General features: G+C 40.4%; 1 protein-coding gene across 1 annotated transcript in view; it reads right to left on the reverse strand.

Moving 5' to 3' along the window:
* Positions 1-4,479: 4,479 nt before the first annotated feature.
* nsmfb (NMDA receptor synaptonuclear signaling and neuronal migration factor b) overlaps positions 4,480-21,703 on the reverse strand; it is a 51,897-nt gene continuing 34,673 nt past the window's right edge. The window contains exons 14-16 of the mRNA XM_072387271.1: positions 21,368-21,470; positions 14,760-14,835; positions 4,480-10,253 (exon numbers count right to left, since the gene is read on the reverse strand). Of these exons, the coding sequence (XP_072243372.1) occupies positions 10,156-10,253; positions 14,760-14,835; positions 21,368-21,470 (277 nt within the window). The 3' untranslated portion in view covers positions 4,480-10,155. The remainder of the gene's footprint in view (positions 10,254-14,759; positions 14,836-21,367; positions 21,471-21,703) is intronic.

Consider the following 21,703-nt stretch of genomic DNA (forward strand, 5'->3'; position numbering starts at 1 on the left):
ACTGATTACAGATTGTTTTAGGACTCAATCACAGTGGCATCGGAGTATGGCTTTGTAGGATTTCACTGAAGGACAGGCTGATAGTTTTTGTTCATTTTAACATAATTTAATGTGAATATATATCACACTTTCACGAACATAATGAAACGAGCAGTTATAAAGAGAATTCATGGGAACTGGGGATGTGGCACTAGAATTTCTACTTGAGAATTGCTGACATGATTTAAAGCCTAAGTCATTGTAAAGGCCCATAAAATCTTCTCTGGGACCAGCTTTGAGGGAGCAGAGCTGTCAGGGAAGAGGAGGGAGCTGAGAAAGTCAAACCTGCAGTAAAATGTGCTGTAATTCATGGCACACCCTGCCATCAATCTGCAGCAGAATGCCATCCCCATCAATCAGGAAGAAAGAGGTCAGCATCCAGCTTCAGTTAGTATTGATTTTTCAAATTTTGAGTCGGGAACCTGAGCGAAGGTAGAACTAATTCTAAATGAAGAAAACATGATGTTTGTAGAGATGATTTTTTTTTTTAGATGATCACTCCGTCACAGTCAGTGATTCAAGCAACATAAAACCCTGCTTTGACATGATCAAGATACTTGACTAACTATATGTCTTCTCTGACCAATAAATCCCAACTTGTGTCAAGGGATGAGGTTTTAGGGAATGACTCCAGGAGTTAAGGACATTATAAACAGGGGCGTTTAAAGCAATGTGCGACACTTCTTCATGAGTAACAAGAGAAACGGGAAGGTCTGTTAGCTTGCTCCTGACTCCTATTCTCCTAAGGTTATATCCTAGGGACTGGATAGTGTAGTGGTATGATTGCCACCTTCCATGTGGGAGACCTGAGTTCAAAATCCCTGCATGAAAGGTATTACCTCCAGTAAGGGTCCTTAGGCAAGACCCCCTTAACCTATCTGCCTAACTGTAAGTTGCTTTGGATAAAAGTGTCTGCTAAATGCATAAACATATCCTTGTTTCATATGTTTGGTCCTCATGGGGCCTTTGAGGCGTAACATGGCACGGTCCGACAGGGCTCTGCTGAGGTGTGGGTGTTTTTATTTGTGCTGTAGAACAAAACAGCTATGAAAGAATCAGGAAATAACCTACGTCTTCGATTCACTGCTTTGTTCCCACGGTCAGTCTTTCTCATTCGTTCTCCAGCCTGCGTGGCCACCACAGCTTGTTGCCACAGTATTTTGTTGAAATGTCAGTAACTGTTTCCTCGTGTATCACAGATGATTTTAACTTCACGCGGCCACATATTCGTTGGAACTCGTTATCAGCCATAACATTATGATGCCGAGCAGAGGATGTCCTCTCCTTATCCTGCCAAAAGAGCTCTGACCAGTAAAAGCGTGGTCAAAGCACATCTGAGGGTGTCCTGCAGTGTCTTGTACCAGGACCTTAGAAAAGCACACTTGGGCCTTGTGTTGTGGGGAGAGTCTTTGTGTATTGGGATGACTTCATACTGGTATTTGGAGAGTTTAGAGGTCAGGTACTTTGACATGATTTTTAGCCCGTTTTTGCAAGGCTCAGTGCTGTCCTTCTGCTGCTTGCTGGAGGAGTGGTGTTGCCATACTGTATGGCTGTGGGGGGGTGATTGGTCTGCTGAAATGTTTGGGCAGGTGTCCACGTGAGTCCCAGGATGCAGGTTTTTTCCAGCAGAACATTGCATTGGATCAAGATGAGAAGTGTTGCACATTATACCTGTCAGTAGTTTTAGAGTTATGGCTGATCAGTATATGTCATTAGATTACTATGGCTGAGATGAAAAGAATTAAAAGGTAAAAGATAAGCATTCTAAATGCATATAAACACGTCAGTCGGAAACCGCAGAGCGGACTAACACACCCAGGTAATGCAGTTGATGAATCACTCCCGCATGTAAACGCACGACTAGACTTTTCCATTTTTGTGATCAGGTGACATTCTTTACAGCAACTTCATCACTGTATTTAAATTAAATGTGGTTTGCAGACATTTGTGATTCTTTCAGGTCTAATCTTACATTTTTTGATGATCTTCTACGTTTTCTCATTTTTTCAGTTTTCCATCAGATTCTGTTCATGGTTAAGAGTGTTAATGCTGAACGCCGTGATGATCATTCCTTTTTTGTCAACACTTCCTTGCTTTCTTTTAAGTTAGATCTCAGTATCTATTAGTTGCACTGTGATTATATCCGGTCCAAAGGGATTCAGTGTGTATACATACATGCAAACAGAAAGAGACAAGCAATAAGAATAATGTGGGTTTTCGGATACTACACCCTATGGAATGTAAAAACTGCAACACTATTAAAATACAGGGGCTTGTATGACGCCATTGCAGCCTTGTTTTATTCGACACTTTTTCAAAAACAGGCAATCTGTTCAGTCAAGAGTCAACATAAGGAAGAAATTCTTGCTCTAATCATTATTGTGTCCTGGACTGCAAATATGCACTGCAGCTGTGCTGTGAACAGCTAATATAATCATTATCTGAGCAGATGGAGGTCACACATATGCTGAGGCTGCAGGTACAAATACATCCAGATGGAGCAGTCGTGTAAATCAAGCCAAAACTTGCCACACGTGACCTACTAAATCAATGTTGAGGGTAAATGCAAATCAAAAACACTAGACTGTGAAGGCTGATAATGAAATCGATGGATTCATACAGAACTAGACAACAGAGGCATTCGGGGATACGACTGTCCATACAAATCAGCAGCATGTGATGAATAATAGAAGAGAAAAAGCAGACCACACCAGCTCCAACAGAGTTCGTGCTCGACACACTGGGACGAAACTGCTGCCAAAGCACGACTGTGAGCTGAGTGAGGGCCATTTTTTTAATGAATGAGCAGTGTATTGAGGTCAAAGTTTGAACTTTTACACCATGTGATGACACAATGGCAAATGTCGATAGAGGAAAGTTAACAGATTAATTTTACTGAGCATCAAGGCTATTTTTCATTGGATTATCTCATTAAGTCTCCTGGGTTGGTTGGTTTGGTTAAGTTGAGCATATTTAGCATCCTGTACCTACAGTAGCTCTCCTACAGTAGCTGTAAACATGCCCACAACACTGCAGACCAGTGGTTCACAACCGTGCTATGAAATGGAAAGTGTGTTTAGCTGTTACGGCATTGGCCAAAATGTTAAATGGACTGTACTTTTCCAGTGTGGCTAACCACTCACAGCGCTTTCACGCTACATCCCACTTTCACCCATTCATACAGCACGTCCAAGTTCCTACACGGTGCTTTTTTTCTACGCATTCACACACATGCAGACACCGACAGATGCATCGGTAGGCAACATGGGGTTCAGTGTCGCTTCGATATGTGGCCCAGAGAAGCTACAGCCACCCCCAATGTCTGAATGCCTTTATTTGCATTGTACTGCATATATTTCTTTGAGCCTGAATCAGCTTTAAGTTAAATGAGATCTGGCTCTATGTTGCTGCACTAATCTGCATTCTGCAGAGGGTCCAGTAAAATATCACTGAATGTAATCCACTGCTTGAGCAGTCAGAAAAAACCTAAAACCTAAAACTAAAATTCTGCCGAACCACGTATGTCATTAACAACAAATCCTATAACTGAAACGGTCCTGAATTTATTCATACCACTCAATGTGGCTCATTCTGGCGTCCTGTGGAGTACCAATCCTACAAGCTGCAGACGAGAAACACGCCTCATATGAACATTTACATATGAAAGGTGTAATCATTGTCCCGCAGGTATGATGAGGATTATCATTTTAGTTGTATTATTCTTCGTTGCAGTGCTGCAGGGGTTGGTGTCAGGGTGCCGGACGAAGCAAAAGAATAATTTAAGTGGAAAATAATGAATTAATTTAGTCAATAGTGGAGACATGGAACCAGAAAAAGTGAACAAGGTTGCTAAGTTATTTTATGGTTTTAGAAAATGAAAGAAACTGCAATACGAAGAGCATTAGAACAAGTTCATGTGAAAATTTAATAAAGAAGGAAATGCGTTATGATTGGTTGCCCCATTACAGATGTGGTTCGGACTGGTTCACACGCCTCTGTGCGGTAAATACAGCCTTCATTACGACAGTGAGCCTTAATGTCTTAATGCAGATGGTGTCATATCAAAATATCCAATCAGCATTTTCCATTACCATAAGAAAAAAAATGCCAACTAAAGGTTGATAAAATCTGAGGAAAAAAGACAAAAAAATTATGTCTTTTTCATTTACCAGGATTGGATGAAGACACTGTTTTTGTATGAGAGTATTTCACTCTTTCTGCTGTATTACAACTTTATCACAATTCTCAGTCAGTGACAGGACAAGAAAACAAGTTGTGCAGAGCTACCATTTACTGGAAAAGATGCTTCAAAAACATTTCCAGCACTGTGTAAAATATATCTCTTTGCACAGATCCATTAAGTTGCTATTTTTGAAGTTCCATCTGTAATAAATAATGTAACAAAATAAGAAGCTAGGGAAAGCGACCCAAACACAGTATACAGTTAACTTTTATTAGTATCAAAATCACCAGATATACATTAATGCTAATCTCTATAATTCCTTTCATAATACCAATACACATTAATGCTATTGCCTTATTGCAATATTGATCACTCCACTAGTCCCTACAACTCTGTTAGTTCCTACTACATTAGTCAAAAAGCTGTTCCAAAATGTTATGCTCAGTTAGAAGTTGATGCAAATTGAACCAGACATTACATAAACACATTATTTTCCACACTTCCCAAAATACGACAACAGCCCTACTGGAAGTTTTGGGGCTATCAAAGCAGCATCAATCCATCAGCCTCATCAAATCCAATCAGGCTCCCGACTGAGCCCTGGCAATCTTCATGGGAAATGGCAAGAAGCAGCAGGGAGGACACAACAATGTTTATTAATAATTTGAGCTGTGTACTAGTTTCATTTGGGGAACAATAGGAGAGGGGAGGTCAGGTTCAATCTCTTGATTTGTGTAATTATGTTCCCTGGAAATGGAAATAGCTGCCTCAGTGAACCAGCATGACAAGTCAAACTGCATTGCGCTCACTCGGTCAGCTCTAAAGAAATTAATCTAAGCTAATAAGAATACAGAATCTCATTTAAAAGTATCTTGACATCTGAGGTATCTTTTTGTGCCTGAGGTTTGTCCCAAAGCTACCTGCACCCTTGAATGATTGCCAAGTCTCTCCCTGCATGGCTCCCTGCATGGCTCCTTTAAACAAACATTACCGAAGGGAAGATCTTCATTCTTTGTCATTCAATGCCCACATGGACAAACCAAGGCACCGTCACTTCACTCTGCAGCCACCCTCAACTTTACAATATTGAAGCTTCCTCTTGGTTTTCCACTCCAGAGTTCTCATCTGCATGTTTCCAGAAAAAAAGTCCAATAAACCCACTGTAGCTGCCTTCCTCTTCAGGGATCAAGAAAGTAACTACCGCCAAACTGCTCACCCTTCATGCTAACGTTACCAAATAAGCTGCAAACGCCGTTTTCATGAAGCAGCAGTGAATCGGAATTCAAAGAAAAGATTGAACAGTCTGTGGCTGATGGAGACCGTCAAAGTGGCCACGATGTGGGATTGAGAGAACCTCTTCTACATCAGCTTCACAGACAACAGGATAGAAAAGCACATGGCCGAAGCCAACCAGCTATTTTTAAGGGCCATTTGCAAGAACTGCAAACTGGTAAAAGTTAGAGATTCTTTGCAGTCATCGATTAAGCTGATTATCTTGTTTAGCATGAATCTAAAAATCTGACACGATGTGATCAAGCTCAAGCAAGAATGCAACTTTAAGAGTAGATTCTTTAGGATGAAAGTGGCAGGAGCATCTAATATAAGAAGTACATCTAAAAAAGAGGTTTGTTTCTGATCATACTTAACCTGAACCATGTGGAAATTCTCCTTTTTTCTTGGTGCCGGTGCACATTTTAAGCCTAATTTAGCTTGCAATTAAACTCACCAAGATTACATGGATGAACTTGAGAAACAATTACAAGCATTGAGCAGGGATGCAATTATGCTCTGGGTTCTGACCTTTACTTAAATACACAGCAGAGGAGAGACTGGAGTCTTGTTTGTGCAGCGTTCGTGCAACGCAACACTGCAGCAGAACCTAAAGGAGCCATGCGGTGAGCACACTGCAGTCTGCGCTGTCTCTCTGTCCATAACTACAGCATTGTATATAAATGACCAATAAAATCTAAAGACATTACATACTAATACAATACTCTGAACAATGGTTCCTATCATGTACATAAAAAAAAATTCTAATTGAAATCATCATACAGAGATGTTCTAAGACTGCATATTGCTACACAGGAAAAATATTTGACAGCAAGTGATGTTTAAACAAACAACATAAAGGAAAACCATACATGTACAACACTTAACTAAGTCAGATATGCCTTGAGGTCACTAAGCAGAAAAGACAGCAGAGATCTCACAAGATTGATTTAAAGCAGTGATACATCAATAAAGAAAAATGTACACTACATCATATTAATCAAGATTAACAGATAAAACTGGAGGAAGTCAGGAGTTTGCATTTATTGCAAACAGCAAATCTGAAAATGGAAGAAGATGCAGATTTCCTCTTCGAAGATGCCGTGATGCATTACAGATAAGGTAGTTCCCTCTCCTAGAAACCATCTGATACTTTAATTAATGCCATATGGATTATTTCAGCATTACATTGTGTTATCATTATACTGAGGACAGCAGATTCTTCATTGTTACAGTGATTAAACCAAATTACCACAATTACCCTGACAATGACCTGTTGATTCATAATAAGAATGATTCATTTTGTTATGTTGACATGGTGATAGTGGTATGCAACACCATTATTATTGCATTCCAATTGAAAGAAAACACTCAACACCTCAAAACTTGTGCATCAAATAATCATGAAATCTGGACCTCAGAATTAAGAAACTTAGTCTGTCATCTCAACATTTGAAGATAAATTACAATAGGCGAATCATATGAGGCTATAGTGCATAGCCCACTTTTTTCAGAGCAGATAAAACAGGCTTTGGAGGATTATTCAGTTATTTGGGTTATACTTTAAAGGGTGCATGTCATTTCCACCAATAAAAAACATCAGAGAAAGAAAAATTAGACATAGATTCCACATTGGGTGAACAGGTCATGTGAATGTTGTGCTCTCAAAGCAACAGGAAGTCAATTTTAGTGTGAATATTAACAGTCGTGACACAATGAAGACATGATACACTCACTCTTTCTCATGTTTTTGTCAAGGAAAGGTTTATATCTGTACACAAGTGAGTACGTTTGAAGGTTCAATAATGACTCTAATAAACTGACATAATCGTGTCAAACCACGGAGGAATTCAAAGCTCATTAACAAAGACATTAATAGTGATGATCAATAACTAACTGGACTTTTTTCCTGATATTGTATTCATTATAAAGTAAATTTAAAAAAATGAGACAGTAGTTTTTTTCTTGGTAATTCAGTGCATTCTTTACATAAAACTTTCCAAAGCAGGGGAAACAAAAAAGACCAGACTCTCAGAACTGGAGTCAATTGATAGAAAAAAAAAAGCTTATGTGAGCCTCATCCAGTTAAAGGGCTTCAGTCTGAAAAATCACATCAGCCATTTTGGCTGAAACACACAAATAAGTAATTTAACACGTTTTGCGCCATAACCGTGATTATTGCCCTCGCTACACTCTGTTACACTGTTACTAACATCTCTAATATTTACATTTTCACTGGCCTTCTGGAGATATTTCAAACATTATAATGTTCTCTTGGATGCTTTAAGATGAAAAGTGTTGGCATCTGAGTCCTTTATGCATGTGCTGCAAGCTAAGAGCGACTCAAAATGCCACAAAAATGTATTTCAGCTCTGCTGACCTGCATGGATCAGCACATGACATGATGTGAATAAGCACTAAAAAGGGACCAGTCACCCATGACCACAAGACAAACGCTTATCGTGTGCTGGAAAGCCCAGATATAAAGTAAGGAAGCATACATGGATTACACACGTTATTTTACTCTATAAAAGTCCTATTTTAATCTAAATAGTGATCTTCATTCCACAGTGCTCCCCTGCATGGAAGAAATGAGAGGTTATAAAAAATATCCTTGTTCTTATCCGTCTTTGTGAGGACATTTGGTCTGAAACTGCAAACACTGCAGACAGGAGGGAGAGCGCATATAATGGAGTACATGGGCGCTTCAGCAAAAGCTTGAAATTAAGCAATGTCAGTGTCACTCATTCTATCCGACTCTGCTTATTCAGTACCAACACCAGCGGTTTAAACTCACCGATCAGAATTAAGTTTTAAAGCAGCGCTCTCCAGCAAAAGTTTGCTTAGTTTACTTCTGGATTAAAGTATCTTTCTGCCGCAGCTAGTTGTGTGCGAGTATTTGTAGCTGTGGGGTTCACTGGAGTAAGTCCTTGTTTTCAAAATTAGAGTTGCTGAGTCAATATTTTTTAGGTGGATTATAAAAGATCCGATAAAGTGGTGTGGATTTAAAGGGGTTCTTTTGCAATTTCGCAGATAACATAAAGATCAGTTTGTCTGTTACAAATGGTGCTTCCCTGCCTGTAAAAACAACTGTAAAATGTGTACTGTAGCTGATGATGTCATCAGGGTTACTCAGCTGCGGCTTTATCGATAAATTTATTCATTCATACTCAAATCCTGTGCAAGTTCCAAGTTTGCTTTCTTTAGGCAACTGTAACACTAAACCACCGGAGTGTGCTTTTAAATTCTGTAAAATTTAAGCTAACAAAGTACATCTCTTCTTAGCTCTACCAATGGTTTCATTAAAAGAACAACAGTAGAGGGAGGAGAAACTAAAGTAACACAAAGGGAAGTATTGCCCCTACCGCTCCACTGCTACTCTGTGGTTCAAGTTAAGTCTTGAATAAGAAAGTCTCCAAAGATATGAGTAAATTGTGAAAATAAACTTGATATTCAATGTATATGTATGTTCTCTAAATCCTATAAAGTCACTGTAAAGAGTTTGGCGGCACACATTCCACCTTAAATCCCTATGCTATGCAAATATGTCTCGAACAAACACATGCGACACAAACACACAGGTACTAATAAAGGCACCTGAAAAACCAACAGCTCAAGAAAGAATAGCTAAAGCTGCCTCAGTGGCCTCCAACGTAATGCTGTGATGATATGAACCATGCATGGATGCATCTACGTGTTGCGCTACAGCTAACTTGATAGACTATGAAAAAAACAGTATAGCTCCATTCTTCACACTCAGGTAAAGATACAACATCCAAGGCAGTCATAATGTTCAGCTGAAAATGTTCCTCTGTGTGGAGTATGAAGGCCTTCAGTTCTAATCTACAGTATGTTGTACAGTGAGTACAATTCTGAGTAGAAAACAAGGGATTTGACCTGAGTTAATACAACAGTATGTACAACATACTAATACATTTATCTGAAGTTTTTCTAAAAAAAAAGCTCTGTTAACCAGATAACTGTTATCATTTCAATACGACTAAATAGATGCCTTTAACACGATAGCAGAGATGTTGGAGATGGAGAGATGTTGGAAACCTATTTTCTAATGTTTCACTAGTGTGTTTATTTACATATAAGCTCTACTTCCTTTGCAAGTAACTTCCACACCTGATAAAGAATATAGTTCCATCCTTGTAAGCCTCCATCTTAAAAGAGCAGATAGGTTGGCTAAAGGCAAGGCAAAAAAAGTTAAAAGTCTTTCTCCAAAGTCGGCGAGGAGTTCTTTCTTTTCCCTTCTGTCACTCTTGTACCTAACATCCTCTTTCACCTCAAAAATCTAACGCTAGTCAGCATCTTTGACGCATTTAGGCTAGGATGAGGAGTCCATCACCTCTCTTTTTTCTCGTCCCCTTCTTTCTCTTTTCTCTGACAGCTAGGCAGAAAGTGAAATGGGGTAAGGGTGACAAAGTACACCGCTGGGTGATACATCAGGTCAAAATCCTGCTGCTTCAAAAAAATAAAAATAAATCTAAATTATCCTGAGCCAACCCCGTTGCTGCTGCTCCAGCTCTGCCACAGAACCAGAGCCTGGGAGCCACTCAGGAAGGGAGGACCCCTTGATCCAAACACCCTGTCTCCACACAACAGTAGGCTCAGACTTGAGATAACCGGCCGTGAAGCCACCAGAATACTGGGCAATGTCACAAGAGGTCGTCATAGTCCAGCAGCTTGGAGTGTTGGCGGCTTTTCCAAAGGCGAAATAGACGGAAGTCAAAGTACATCTCGATCATCTCTTTGCCTGCAAAAAGGTCACAATAGGAAGAAGACAAGGTTACAACAGGAAGTAGACAAAGTTACAACAGGAGGAAGACAAGGTTACAATAGGAAGAAGACAAGGTCACAACAGGAAGTAGACAAAGTTACAACAGGAGGAAGACAAGGTCACAACAGGAATAAGACAAAGTTACAACAGGAAGAAGACAAGGTCACAACAGGAAGAAGACAAGGTTACAACAGGAATAAGACAAAGTTACAACAGGAAGAAGACAAAGTTACAACAGGAAGTAGACAAAGTTACAACAGGAAGAAGACAAAGTTACAACAGGAAGAAGACAAGGTTACAACAGGAAGTAGACAAAGTTACAACAGGAAGTAGACAAAGTTACAACAGGAAGAAGACAAAGTTACAACAGGAAGAAGACAAGGTTACAACAGGAAGAAGACAAGGTTACAACAGGAAGAAGACAAGGTTACAACAGGAAGAAGACAAAGTTACAACAGGAAGAAGACAAGGTTACAACAGGAAGAAGACAAGGTCACAACAGGAAGAAGACAAGGTTACAACAGGAAGTAGACAAAGTTACAACAGGAAGAAGACAAAGTTACAACAGGAAGAAGACAAGGTCACAACAGGAAGTAGACAAAGTTACAACAGGAAGAAGACAAAGTTACAACAGGAAGAAGACAAAGTTACAACAGGAAGAAGACAAGGTTACAACAGGAAGAAGACAAGGTTACAACAGGAAGAAGACAAGGTTACAACAGGAAGAAGACAAAGTTACAACAGGAAGAAGACAAGGTTACAACAGGAAGAAGACAAGGTCACAACAGGAAGAAGACAAGGTTACAACAGGAAGTAGACAAAGTTACAACAGGAAGAAGACAAAGTTACAACAGGAAGAAGACAAGGTTACAACAGGAAGTAGACAAAGTTACAACAGGAAGAAGACAAAGTTACAACAGGAAGTAGACAAAGTTACAACAGGAAGAAGACAAAGTTACAACAGGAAGAAGACAAGGTCACAACAGGAAGAAGACAAGGTTACAACAGGAAGAAGACAAGGTTACAACAGGAAGAAGACAAGGTTACAACAGGAAGAAGACAAAGTTACAACAGGAAGAAGACAAGGTTACAACAGGAAGAAGACAAGGTCACAACAGGAAGAAGACAAGGTCACAACAGGAAGATTCAACAGAGACATAAAATGGGCCTCAAAAAGCAAAGTATCTTTCCTATGTATTGCATTTCATTACTATTATCAGCAGCTGGTGGTGGTAGAGGCTATGCCTGTGGTTGTAAATAAATAGCAGAAGCAGTTATCCTAAAAAGGAATAAACCTGGAGGAGGAATATCTCTGTTAAAAGGTCAATCAGTTGAGTTTATAGTTTCCCAGCTGGTGAGACACGTTATTTAAATCTTTGACAAGTCAGACCTGATTTGCAAAGTTGTTTTCATACCTTCAAATGTGTTGAAATAAACTGGCAAAAACCACCTCAAGTGAATGTATTTATAATACAAATATAGTTTTTTCTATTTTTACCACTTACATTCACATTTTATTTTTCACATCTTCAAAATGCAAATCAAATGTGGCAATGGTGATCAGGCCTAATGTCCTAAACCGACAGGAGTTTCTTAAGGCTTTTCTAATGCTGCATTGAAGAATATAAATTCACAGTGTACTAAAATAACAAGGGGAATGGTTCTTTCAAATTGTCTGAAGCTACAGAAATGGTTAAAAAAAGGTAGATAAAAGGATTCAGCGCTTTAAGAGCCTGACAGGAACATCAGGGTGTGATGTCATCGACAAGCTACACAAATGAGGATTTTACGTACACCTACATACTATACCCTCTACAAAAACCTTTATTATAAGACTAGTGTACTGGTGTTATAAAAAGAGAAAAGGCTGACACAGCAAACATAGTGATGCACATGAAATCAGGCTGATGGTAGCTTGTTTAATCACTTGTTTAGTCAAAGTATTGACAAATGACAATTATTTCAAGAGATTTGCTGACAATAATGTGATTGGGCCAGAAGGATCTGGGTCAGAGAGATGCTGTCTTGGACTTTGTGCCATCAGTAATGAGCTGTTCACGTACTACACATTAAACGAAGGGGCTGCATGTGAGAAAAAGACACGTCTGCAGCAGATGGTGCAGCCTTTGTGCCGTTCTCACAGCCAGATCTTTAGTTTAAAGTCTGGTAAATATCCAGGCTACATGTAAATTAAGCATCTTATTCTGCAGAGACTGTACGGTGACTGTAACTGCTGATAAACGTTGCAGCTCAGGTTTTTCAGTTTCCTCGTAAACTGCTCCTGATGTATTAGAAAATATAGCCAATAAACTCTTTCCGTTATATTCTTACACTACAGTTCTTAGAGCACATCTCATATGTTTGTTTATATCTTTATCTTTTATGTAGGGGGTCTTGCCTGAGGACCCCTACTGGAGATAGTACCTTTCATGCAGGAGATTTGAAACCAGGTCACCCACATGAAAGGTGGCAATCTTACCACTACACTTTCCAGTGCCTGGATCTCACATGGACATTTGTGAAGAAAACGTCTAGACTCGAAAACGTGAGGATGTAGGAAGGGGAATGGAGATAGATATGAAGAGTCTAATAAAGACACTATCTGCGGGCCTTAAGGGAGAAGTAGGAGCTGTTTGCCCTATACACAGAAGAGTAAAAGTGCAATTAGAAATGTCTTAACTGAGCCTTAAACTGGCTTACAGAGTGATTATACCCCACATATTTAGATGTTTCCTGTTAAAAGACAAAGAGACTGTTTCCCTTTCTGGAATGCCTCGCCTGCTGTGATTGGTCAACTGCAGTAGCTTGATCAGTTACTCCCCTTCATCCCAAAAAAGCTCTGCTGAAATTCAAGAAAGTGTTTACTTCCTACAAATTACAGGAAACAATTTTCAAAACCCTTTCCAGGAAAAGACCACGAAGAATAATAACAATAGGAATAGGAATGATGTACAGATCCTATAAAAGGAACCTATTTCTTGAGGTACTTGTGTTTTTATCTTTATGTTAATAAATGAGAGAGCTGAACTTTCCGTCATTTTGTTGCTGGTGCAGAGATCTGAGCAGAAACTCATGAATATTTAAAGCTTCATTCTTGGGCAAGACAACATGGCCATGTAATTGAAACTGTCTTTTGATCAATTTCGAGGACTCTCTTTTCTTTCAACATCAATTCAATGGCACAATGACAAATTGGCGATCTGTCGGGGATGTGCCCTACTTCTCATCCTATGACACTGGGGACAAGCTCCAGCATGTGTCCCTGAACCGTTCCAAAATATATCTGTTAGATGGTGTAACTTAATCTTTTAATTGTTCTACCAAATGAAGGAAAGGCTTTCCTCCTGAGTAAACACGTACTGACATTCAAATTGCGAAATGTCAACATGTCCTTCTACCAGTAGAGGTGCCAGAGTTTTAAATTGGATCAGGAGCATCTGATTCACAAACATTTAGTCTCAAAAGTTGGAACAAGTTTGTCCTACTGACACTTTTTAATGTCTTATTAATCGTATGCAGCACAGTGGTCTGCTGTTCCAGACATTTGAGGAATCTGACTTTCTTTTTGCTCCTACTTCCCTTGTAGCCACTGCGATTAATGAATTAAATAGCAAAACTTGAGTGACTGTCAATACTCTGGTCAATACTCTCTCACTAGTAGTTCAATACGGATGTTGCTATAAAGCTAATATCTTTTCAGTGAAAAGAAGACTGATCGGCTGTGAGGTTAAAGTGAATTTTTGACCTATATCAAGGTGCCCTATCCTTGAAAATATATTACTTTCTAATCACGTGCAGTGATCCCAGCCTCTGTTTATACATGTTGCAGACATGAACAGTAGCAGGAAACAAAGGCCTGCAAATCAGTATCTACAGAAAGATGTTTTGCACTTCTGTTAAAGGGTATTATTTAATTTACCCCCACAGAAACGATAACATTCCTGTTTACTGAAGAATATACCCAAACCATGCCACATGCCAGCAGCATGTCCCCCACAGCACAAGAAAGACTGAAAGGGCTGAAAATGCTTCTTTACCGCAACACAGGCTGTGTATCCACAAAGGTGGAGATGAGGCAGAGAGCAGTGGTTCAACATAAGGTGAGAGAACACAGAGATGGGATAACGATGTTTTATTAGAAAAAATAATTAGCAAGGCATCAATAGAAATCAGGAAAATGAGACTGCAGCAGAGTTCTCACCTGTATGTGTACTCTCACCACCTAATGTGCTCTTTTCATCGCTGAGCGGCTCACAGACATTGATTAATGTTCGCTATTACCATTCCACATGAGGCCCATCGCACAAAATCAGTACAAGCACTGTATATATCTTTTCTTCCATTGTTTCAATCCCTAGACGCAACTCACTAATGGCATGTGCGTAATAAGCAATAATCTGCATCCTTAATTTATATCCCGAATGTTATCTCACGTGTCCCTGGAGTTAAAACCGTCCACCAATGTGTGAGCAGCGCTCTCACCTTGTGCCGACAGCTCGAGTGGGGACTTGAATTCAACACAGGAGGGTCTCATCAGCCTCTTCAGAGTCTGAATAAGCTGCAGGGAAAGAGACAGAGAGAAAGAAAGATAAAGATAAGGAAGACGTTCCACAGACTGTCAGGAATTGTGAACAAATAAAGCAGTGATGAGAGACTTTTGGTGGTCTCTGCAGTACTTCCTGCCCATGCAGCACTGCAGCTGACTGCATCTGAAATGGAAAAACTGAGTACTGGATGTCAAGCTCACATAAGCACAGAGCTCACCGTCACTTTGTCCTGTGACAGTTCTAATTATGTTCCTTGGAAGAGAAACGCCTCAGAAACTTACTGCAGAGGTTGAAACATCAGCTCTTTTCAGTTGTAACTATAAAATACCAACATTAGGAAACAATCATAACCCTAATATATAGCTTGAGTTTGAACATTAGTCCCACTTTGGATGTTAAAAACTCATCTATGTTCCTTAAGATAGTTCTTTAAAAAAAAAGCTTTAAGATAGCTTGGTGCTCACTCTTCACCTTTTCCCTCATGTAGTGAATGGAGATCTATGAATATGGAAACTGGCCCATCAGCAGCGGATATTGTCCTTCCCTGTTCACTCTGACTCTCTTATGTTTTTGCACTTCTAAAAGACAAGGTCACTTGTTATTCAGTTCATGTAGACACTTTTATCTGACCAAAAAAACGATCGGATCGGGTTACTCGCGATCGGATTAAGACCCCGAGATAACTCGATCCAAACGTACACCAAACATGCATGTAGACGGCAGAAGCCGGGATCGTCACCCGGAAGTCGAAGGAGACGATATTACTGTTGTTGTCGCCGCCGTCGGAAAGAAACAAACAACGCGATGGAGCCATATATCCAAGGACAATTACCCTCAGATAAGGAGCATAACCCAACAACAGCTATAATCCAGTTAATCTCATCATGTGGACCCACTGACTGACTTGACAAAGTCAAAAGAGTTTCTATTCCCTCTGTTTTAAGAGGGACATTCTTCGCCCCGTTCGTGTAGAGTTCTGATGATGACCAGTTTATTCCAGCTGCAGTTCATTGTGCACATGCTTAATCCACTGTAAAAGTTTAAAACAACAATTTGGCAAGCAAGTTTAGCTTCTATAAGTTTCCTTATTAAGTAAAGTAGTTTCTGAGCTTTCTTAATAATGGGGATGTGAACACAACAACTTGTTTGCGATTTTTTTCCTCAGGAACCTACAGCTGTTCACCTGTTTCACCTCCACTCCACTGATGTAAAAAGGGGCGTGTGTCTTTGTTCCCTGTCTTCTAAAACACTGATCTGCTATTTGCTTTTGTCATGCAGCAGGATGTTCTGTGAGCACCACACCGTTCAGATTACCCCCAAAGAGAAGTTTCATCATCGTTTGCAGTCCAACTAATGATGCAACTGCTGTCTGAAATCCTCAATACACAACCCGCTTCATGTCTATACAGAGTATAGAGTGAACAGGGGGCTGAGCAAACAGCAACTGAACTGTGGATCTGTTTGTGAGGAACTCCAATATTCAGTTTCAGAGTGAAGTACTGAAGTTTGGAGAGCCCAGTTTACCATCATGGGGCAAAGAAAGTGTGGAGAGGTGGGAATATAGTCTGGCTGCAGTGTCGTCTTTGAAGTATTGAAGAAACAGCTTCTCAAAGCATTTCAACATAACGGGGGCAAATGGCACAGGAAGAGTCATTCAGACTGGACACTGCAAACCTTTTGAGTACAGGGACGATGGAGACTGCTGTAAAATCGGTGGGAAAACTCTCTTCTGCCTTTGATGTGTTGAAGATAGCAGCCAAAAAAATGACAGTATACGAAGGATTCATCATAGCATTCGCATTAGTTTCTCAAAGACCAAAGGGTTTTGGTCCACAGGTTGTTCAGATGACCTTTAAAGGAATTTATCATGGAATTTGATGAAGCGTATTCCTTTGCACTGTGTGTTTAGCTTTAACTTTGTAAAGAATCCGAACCCGTCTGCTGTTCTCTTCCATTATCTGTTGCAGGTTTCCACGGCACATATGTGTGTCTGTGCAGCTGAAGGCCTGTCATATTGGATGATACTTATGCCTTTGGCCCAGCCTGCACTTGTCTACCGCCTCCTCCTCTCTCTTGTTCCACCTCCTCCTCCATGTCTCTCCTCTCATTCCCTGGGGTCTGGTCCACAGCCAGCTGGTGTGCCACCACACACAGAGCCAAGCAGCCAAATGGTTTCATTTCGGGAAAGCTTTTCTGTGTATCCATCAATTCGAGGAGGAAAGGGTTAGGGAGTGTGGCTGTAAACTTCTCAGTTAAAACTAGAGTAAGATTTATTAATATATTGGCCTGTGCTAAAGTTGCTTTATGACCATAACAGCCATTGGCCTACTTCAGGTTGGCCTATGCAGAGGAGCAACAATTCCTCCAGTTAAAACAAATCAGTAATTTGTTCCTTAAGTATGAGCCAAAATGACGTCCTCTAAACTATATAACATATATCAGATTTCCAAACATTTTTCTGAAATGTTGCCCATAGCTGTAGAATTTCAAAGCTTTCAAGGAAATTACCCCTTAATCCAACACTTGATGTGTGGCCCCCTCTGTGTACTGTCCTCAGTGTTGAGACCAAAGTTATGAGCAAACATGGCCTCAGAAGATCTGGCCAATCAGAGAATGACAACAGGACATATGAAAAGGTTCGATATGCAGAGCCAACTGCTGCTACGAAAAAGGTGGCCTTATGACTATTAACCTTCCCAAAAATATTAATAATTTCAACAGAGACTCTCACAAGGGCTGGATTGTTCTAGAGACACGACTGGGTCATAACTTCTTTGAAATGTTAAGGCACGTAGAGGCCTGATGAGCACAGAGCATACTGACGGTGGTCAGAGGAACAGAGCCAGCAACAGGGTGATAGATTTACTGGAGTTTAATAAAGTAAAAGAAAGTAAAACCTAGCTGTGCTCATTCACCTCAGAGAAAACTAGAATCTTTCTGTACGCACCTGAAATGAAACAAACGAACAAACACAACCTCGAGGTATTGACCTTTTAAGATGGCTGCTGACTGACAGCACAGCCTACGAACAGAGTGGAGCACCTTCTGAAGGTAGCTAACGTTGTCAGTCTATTAATAGTGGCTCTCCAGCTGAGCCTGCAGGAGCACACATAAGCAGCAGCGGGGGGGAAATTGTTAAATGCAGTGAATGAGCCCTCACTTGCTCATGCCCCTCCTTGTGCGGCCTGTACCGAATCACCGCAGTGGAGATGCCAAATGTCACAGTGACTATCACAGTGTGTGTTTGCTGCTGGGTGTTTTTTAAACTGTGGGGGTGCAGGCACTACACAACAGCGAACACTTTTGTTTATGTGCTACAAGCAACACTTTAAAACACTAATGCATCATTTTCCAGTTAACGCGAACACCAAGACGCTGTTACAGTAAAACAAATAAGAGCGTGATGGAGATTGCTGGCAGGCCAGTTCACAACATCAGTGTCACATAGTTGCAAGTATGCCATATTTACAATATGTGTTGCATGATTCGCTTCTGCAGCAGTGGTTTACCTGCACTCACCTGGAAAATTAGCATCATCAACTGTTCATCTAAATGGACCAACTACAATTCTCATAGCCGGTGGATGGAAAAAGAAAATATTAAAGATGGCGGCGTTTGAATATGTTGCTCTCACCCCATGCAGCGTGAAGCACAGTAGATATTTAACAGGCTTTTGAGTCGTCCTCTAAAGAGCGAACAGCACATTACTATCAGCTGTAGCTACATGCAGATTGATTGATGATCAGTTGTTGGCTTCATCTGGAAACACTTTAGAACAAGTCACCTCAGAGACAAAAAATAAAAAACAGAAAAATAATGTGCGACCAAAGAATAATAATTAGAACCGGCACTTTAACGCGTTAATTGAGATTAATTAATTAGAAATGTGTTAAAAAAAAAGTTAACGCATTTTAATCGTTTAATAATTTTTGCACCGCGGAACGTTTCTCCCTGGATGAGTTTCAGGCATAACTATTATACCAGAGCACCAACTAACGTTCATGACTTCAGAAAACAACAAACCACAGCAAACAATAGTAAAACATGAGCGAAGAAGCTGATGAAACCGCTTTGGTTGGCCCCAGTCATCAGTTGGATGGGATGGTCGGTGGCGTAGCAGTGGGCTGTGCAGGCGCCTGTTTATAGAGGCGACAGTCCTCGCATCGGACGGCCTTTTACTGCGTGTCATTCCCCCTCTCTCTGCTTTCTGTCTCTTTTTATCTGTCCATTAAAAGGCATAAAAAGGTAATTAAAGAAAACGGACGAATGGATGGAAGCGTCGATAAGAGCACGGTTGGTTCAGTAGCACCTTGAAAAAAAATGAAGTGTTTTGTTGCTTAAGCTTATGTATTCAGTCATTATTCAATGGTAAAAATACTAAAAATCCATGTGAAAAAAAATGCTTCTCACTGTTCTCAGGTCAAATATTTCTATGCGATTAATTTCGATTAATTAATTACAAAGCCTCTAATTAATTAGATTTTTTTTTTTAATAAAGTTCCGGCCCTAATAATAATGAAGAGACAACAAGTTAAGATAAAAGCTGAAATGGCCTGGTCCAAGGAACAGCTCCCTCACTGTTTCACTTTTCTTCTTCTTTCTCTGCAATGCCCTCTTTTCCACTTCATGGGTCCTACAGCGAAAACCCAAAGGAGCAGCATTTCCAGTTGTCACACGTTTCTGACACGATTTAGCAGAGGAAAGGTAGAAAAGACTTATATTCATCAGAATACAATAAATTCATCAGAATACAATAAATCTAAACTGTGGAGAAAAAAGAAAAAAAAAACCTGACTATGGCTGTGAAAAACAGGAGGCAAAACCTGACAAGACAAGACAAGACATGAGCATCTGTGGCAGTAATGACGGTGAGGATTTCGCAGTGAACATGAGGGAACCTGGAAACTAAATACTGAGGGGAGGTGATTGGTGATGGAGTGCAGCTGAGAACAAAACAGGTGACGTGGATGAACCTAACGACAGGGCAAGAGTGACTGGGGAAAAACAATGAACTAATGACTTAATATAAACCTAAAACATGAAAAACCTAAAGTCACAACAGAAAAATCAAGAACCAAAAACACAACAAAACCCACAGAAGTGACAATAATGGCTTTTTATGTAGCAGCCACTAAATCTGATTTGTTAAAATGTTATTATTATACGACAACAACTGGTGTTCTTCTTTTTGCAGCCTGGCAGAAACAACGGGTGCTACCACAATTAATGGTCACGTGACCAAGAAAAGGGCCAAGATACAGGAGGCTGGTTAACACTGACGTTCACAGAAGAGGCTGGCTGGAATTAGTATGACTGGCCTTAAAAATGCCAACATTAATCTGGAAACCTGATTAATTGTGTTGAACAATATCTAACAAGTGAACTTAGCATGTTTACTGTAGTTTTTCAGGTATATAACTGGCATTGGTCTCTACAGTTTTCTGTGTGGTGGTGTGACCTTCTGCTCTGCTTTTCCGTCTCTCCTGCAACCTACAATGCTGCTATTGTGTTTAACTGTATGTGTTCTGCCATAATGCACTGACTTCAAAGTCACTACAAACAATGCAGATCTTTACCTGATATCACCAAAGATTGGCTCTCTCATCTTCACGGCACATTCAAGCGCTGCTCTTCGAGCATCAAGGGCCGCGTTTCCCAGATTCGCTAAGAAGCTCTGAGCAAAACGCGGCCAAGGTCAACACGTACATACGCATGCAGAAATGACCTTTACCCTTAATCTATCTCTTCTTGTTCTTCATCTCAAATTCAGACATCCTTTGTAAAGTGGGAAGAAAAAAAGCTTTTTTTTATCACCTTAATTAGTAGTATCGTGTGTGGAGATGGGGCTGAATATGAAAGTAAGAATAGTTTAGTGCGTGGGCATGTTTCAGGTACATATGCTGTGTCTGAGAGTCTGCACGTAGAAGTGTGTCAGCCTCTGTGGGGGTGGAAGGGTTGTGGCAGGAGTTCCAGAGGAGTGTGGAAGAAAATGTGTGAGCATGTAATTGAAGCGAGAGCAAGTAGGTGCATATGTGCGTAGCTTAATTGAGTAGGTGTCAGCGAGTCTATTTTTTCCCATCATTCCAAAGTGCTCTGTGTGTGTTCCCTGCCCCCAACTCTACCCCCATCCACCTAACTGTGCTGTGTCGCAGCCTGACAGCAGTATCAGAGCCAGGTGAGAAGAAGATGCTGCTAATGTCCGAATACACACACACACACACACACACACACACACACACACACACACACACACTTGTCTCAATGATTTATATAAAAACAACAAAAAAAAGAAACACTAAAAAAAAAAACGGCTTGCTTTGTGTGCAAACAAGAAAACGCTCATCAAGGATGTCCAACATCAAGGGCCAAAGCCAGCTGACTGCCTGAATGATTTATCTGCACGTGGTTAGCAGCCACATCTGGTTCTCCGTGTGTGTGCATGTCCGTGATTCGGACTCAGAGTGCTGTACGCATATAAGTAAACATTTGTGCGGATCTTGTGAGGTAAGATCGTCTGGTTCATCTTTAAGGCGTCACACAAACCTTTTCTCCATTAGCGCTCCCCAGCACATAGCAGCCCATGATGTGGATGAGATTCGGCTCCGGGTTCAGCTTACTCATCAGCCTGCTGAGCCGCCGCCAGAATCTGGCCATGCAGGAGAAACAAGAGTTAAAGCAGTCAGGAGGCCAGTTAGTCAGAGGTTTTAACGTCAAAGTTAAACAACAATTTGATCAAAGATGTCATCACTGCTATGGTTGGAGACTTCAGTCATGTCTCTGTACATCACAGCGATTCACATGCAGCCCCACACCTCGATATATACATATAACATGAAATCTACATGAAATGGTGCTCTCCTCCTCTACTGCATAGGTTCA

This window comes from Leuresthes tenuis, unplaced genomic scaffold, assembly GCF_036924035.1.
Source record: "Leuresthes tenuis unplaced genomic scaffold, fLeuTen1.0.hap1 SCAF_6, whole genome shotgun sequence".
Lineage (NCBI taxonomy): Eukaryota > Metazoa > Chordata > Actinopteri > Atheriniformes > Atherinopsidae > Leuresthes > Leuresthes tenuis.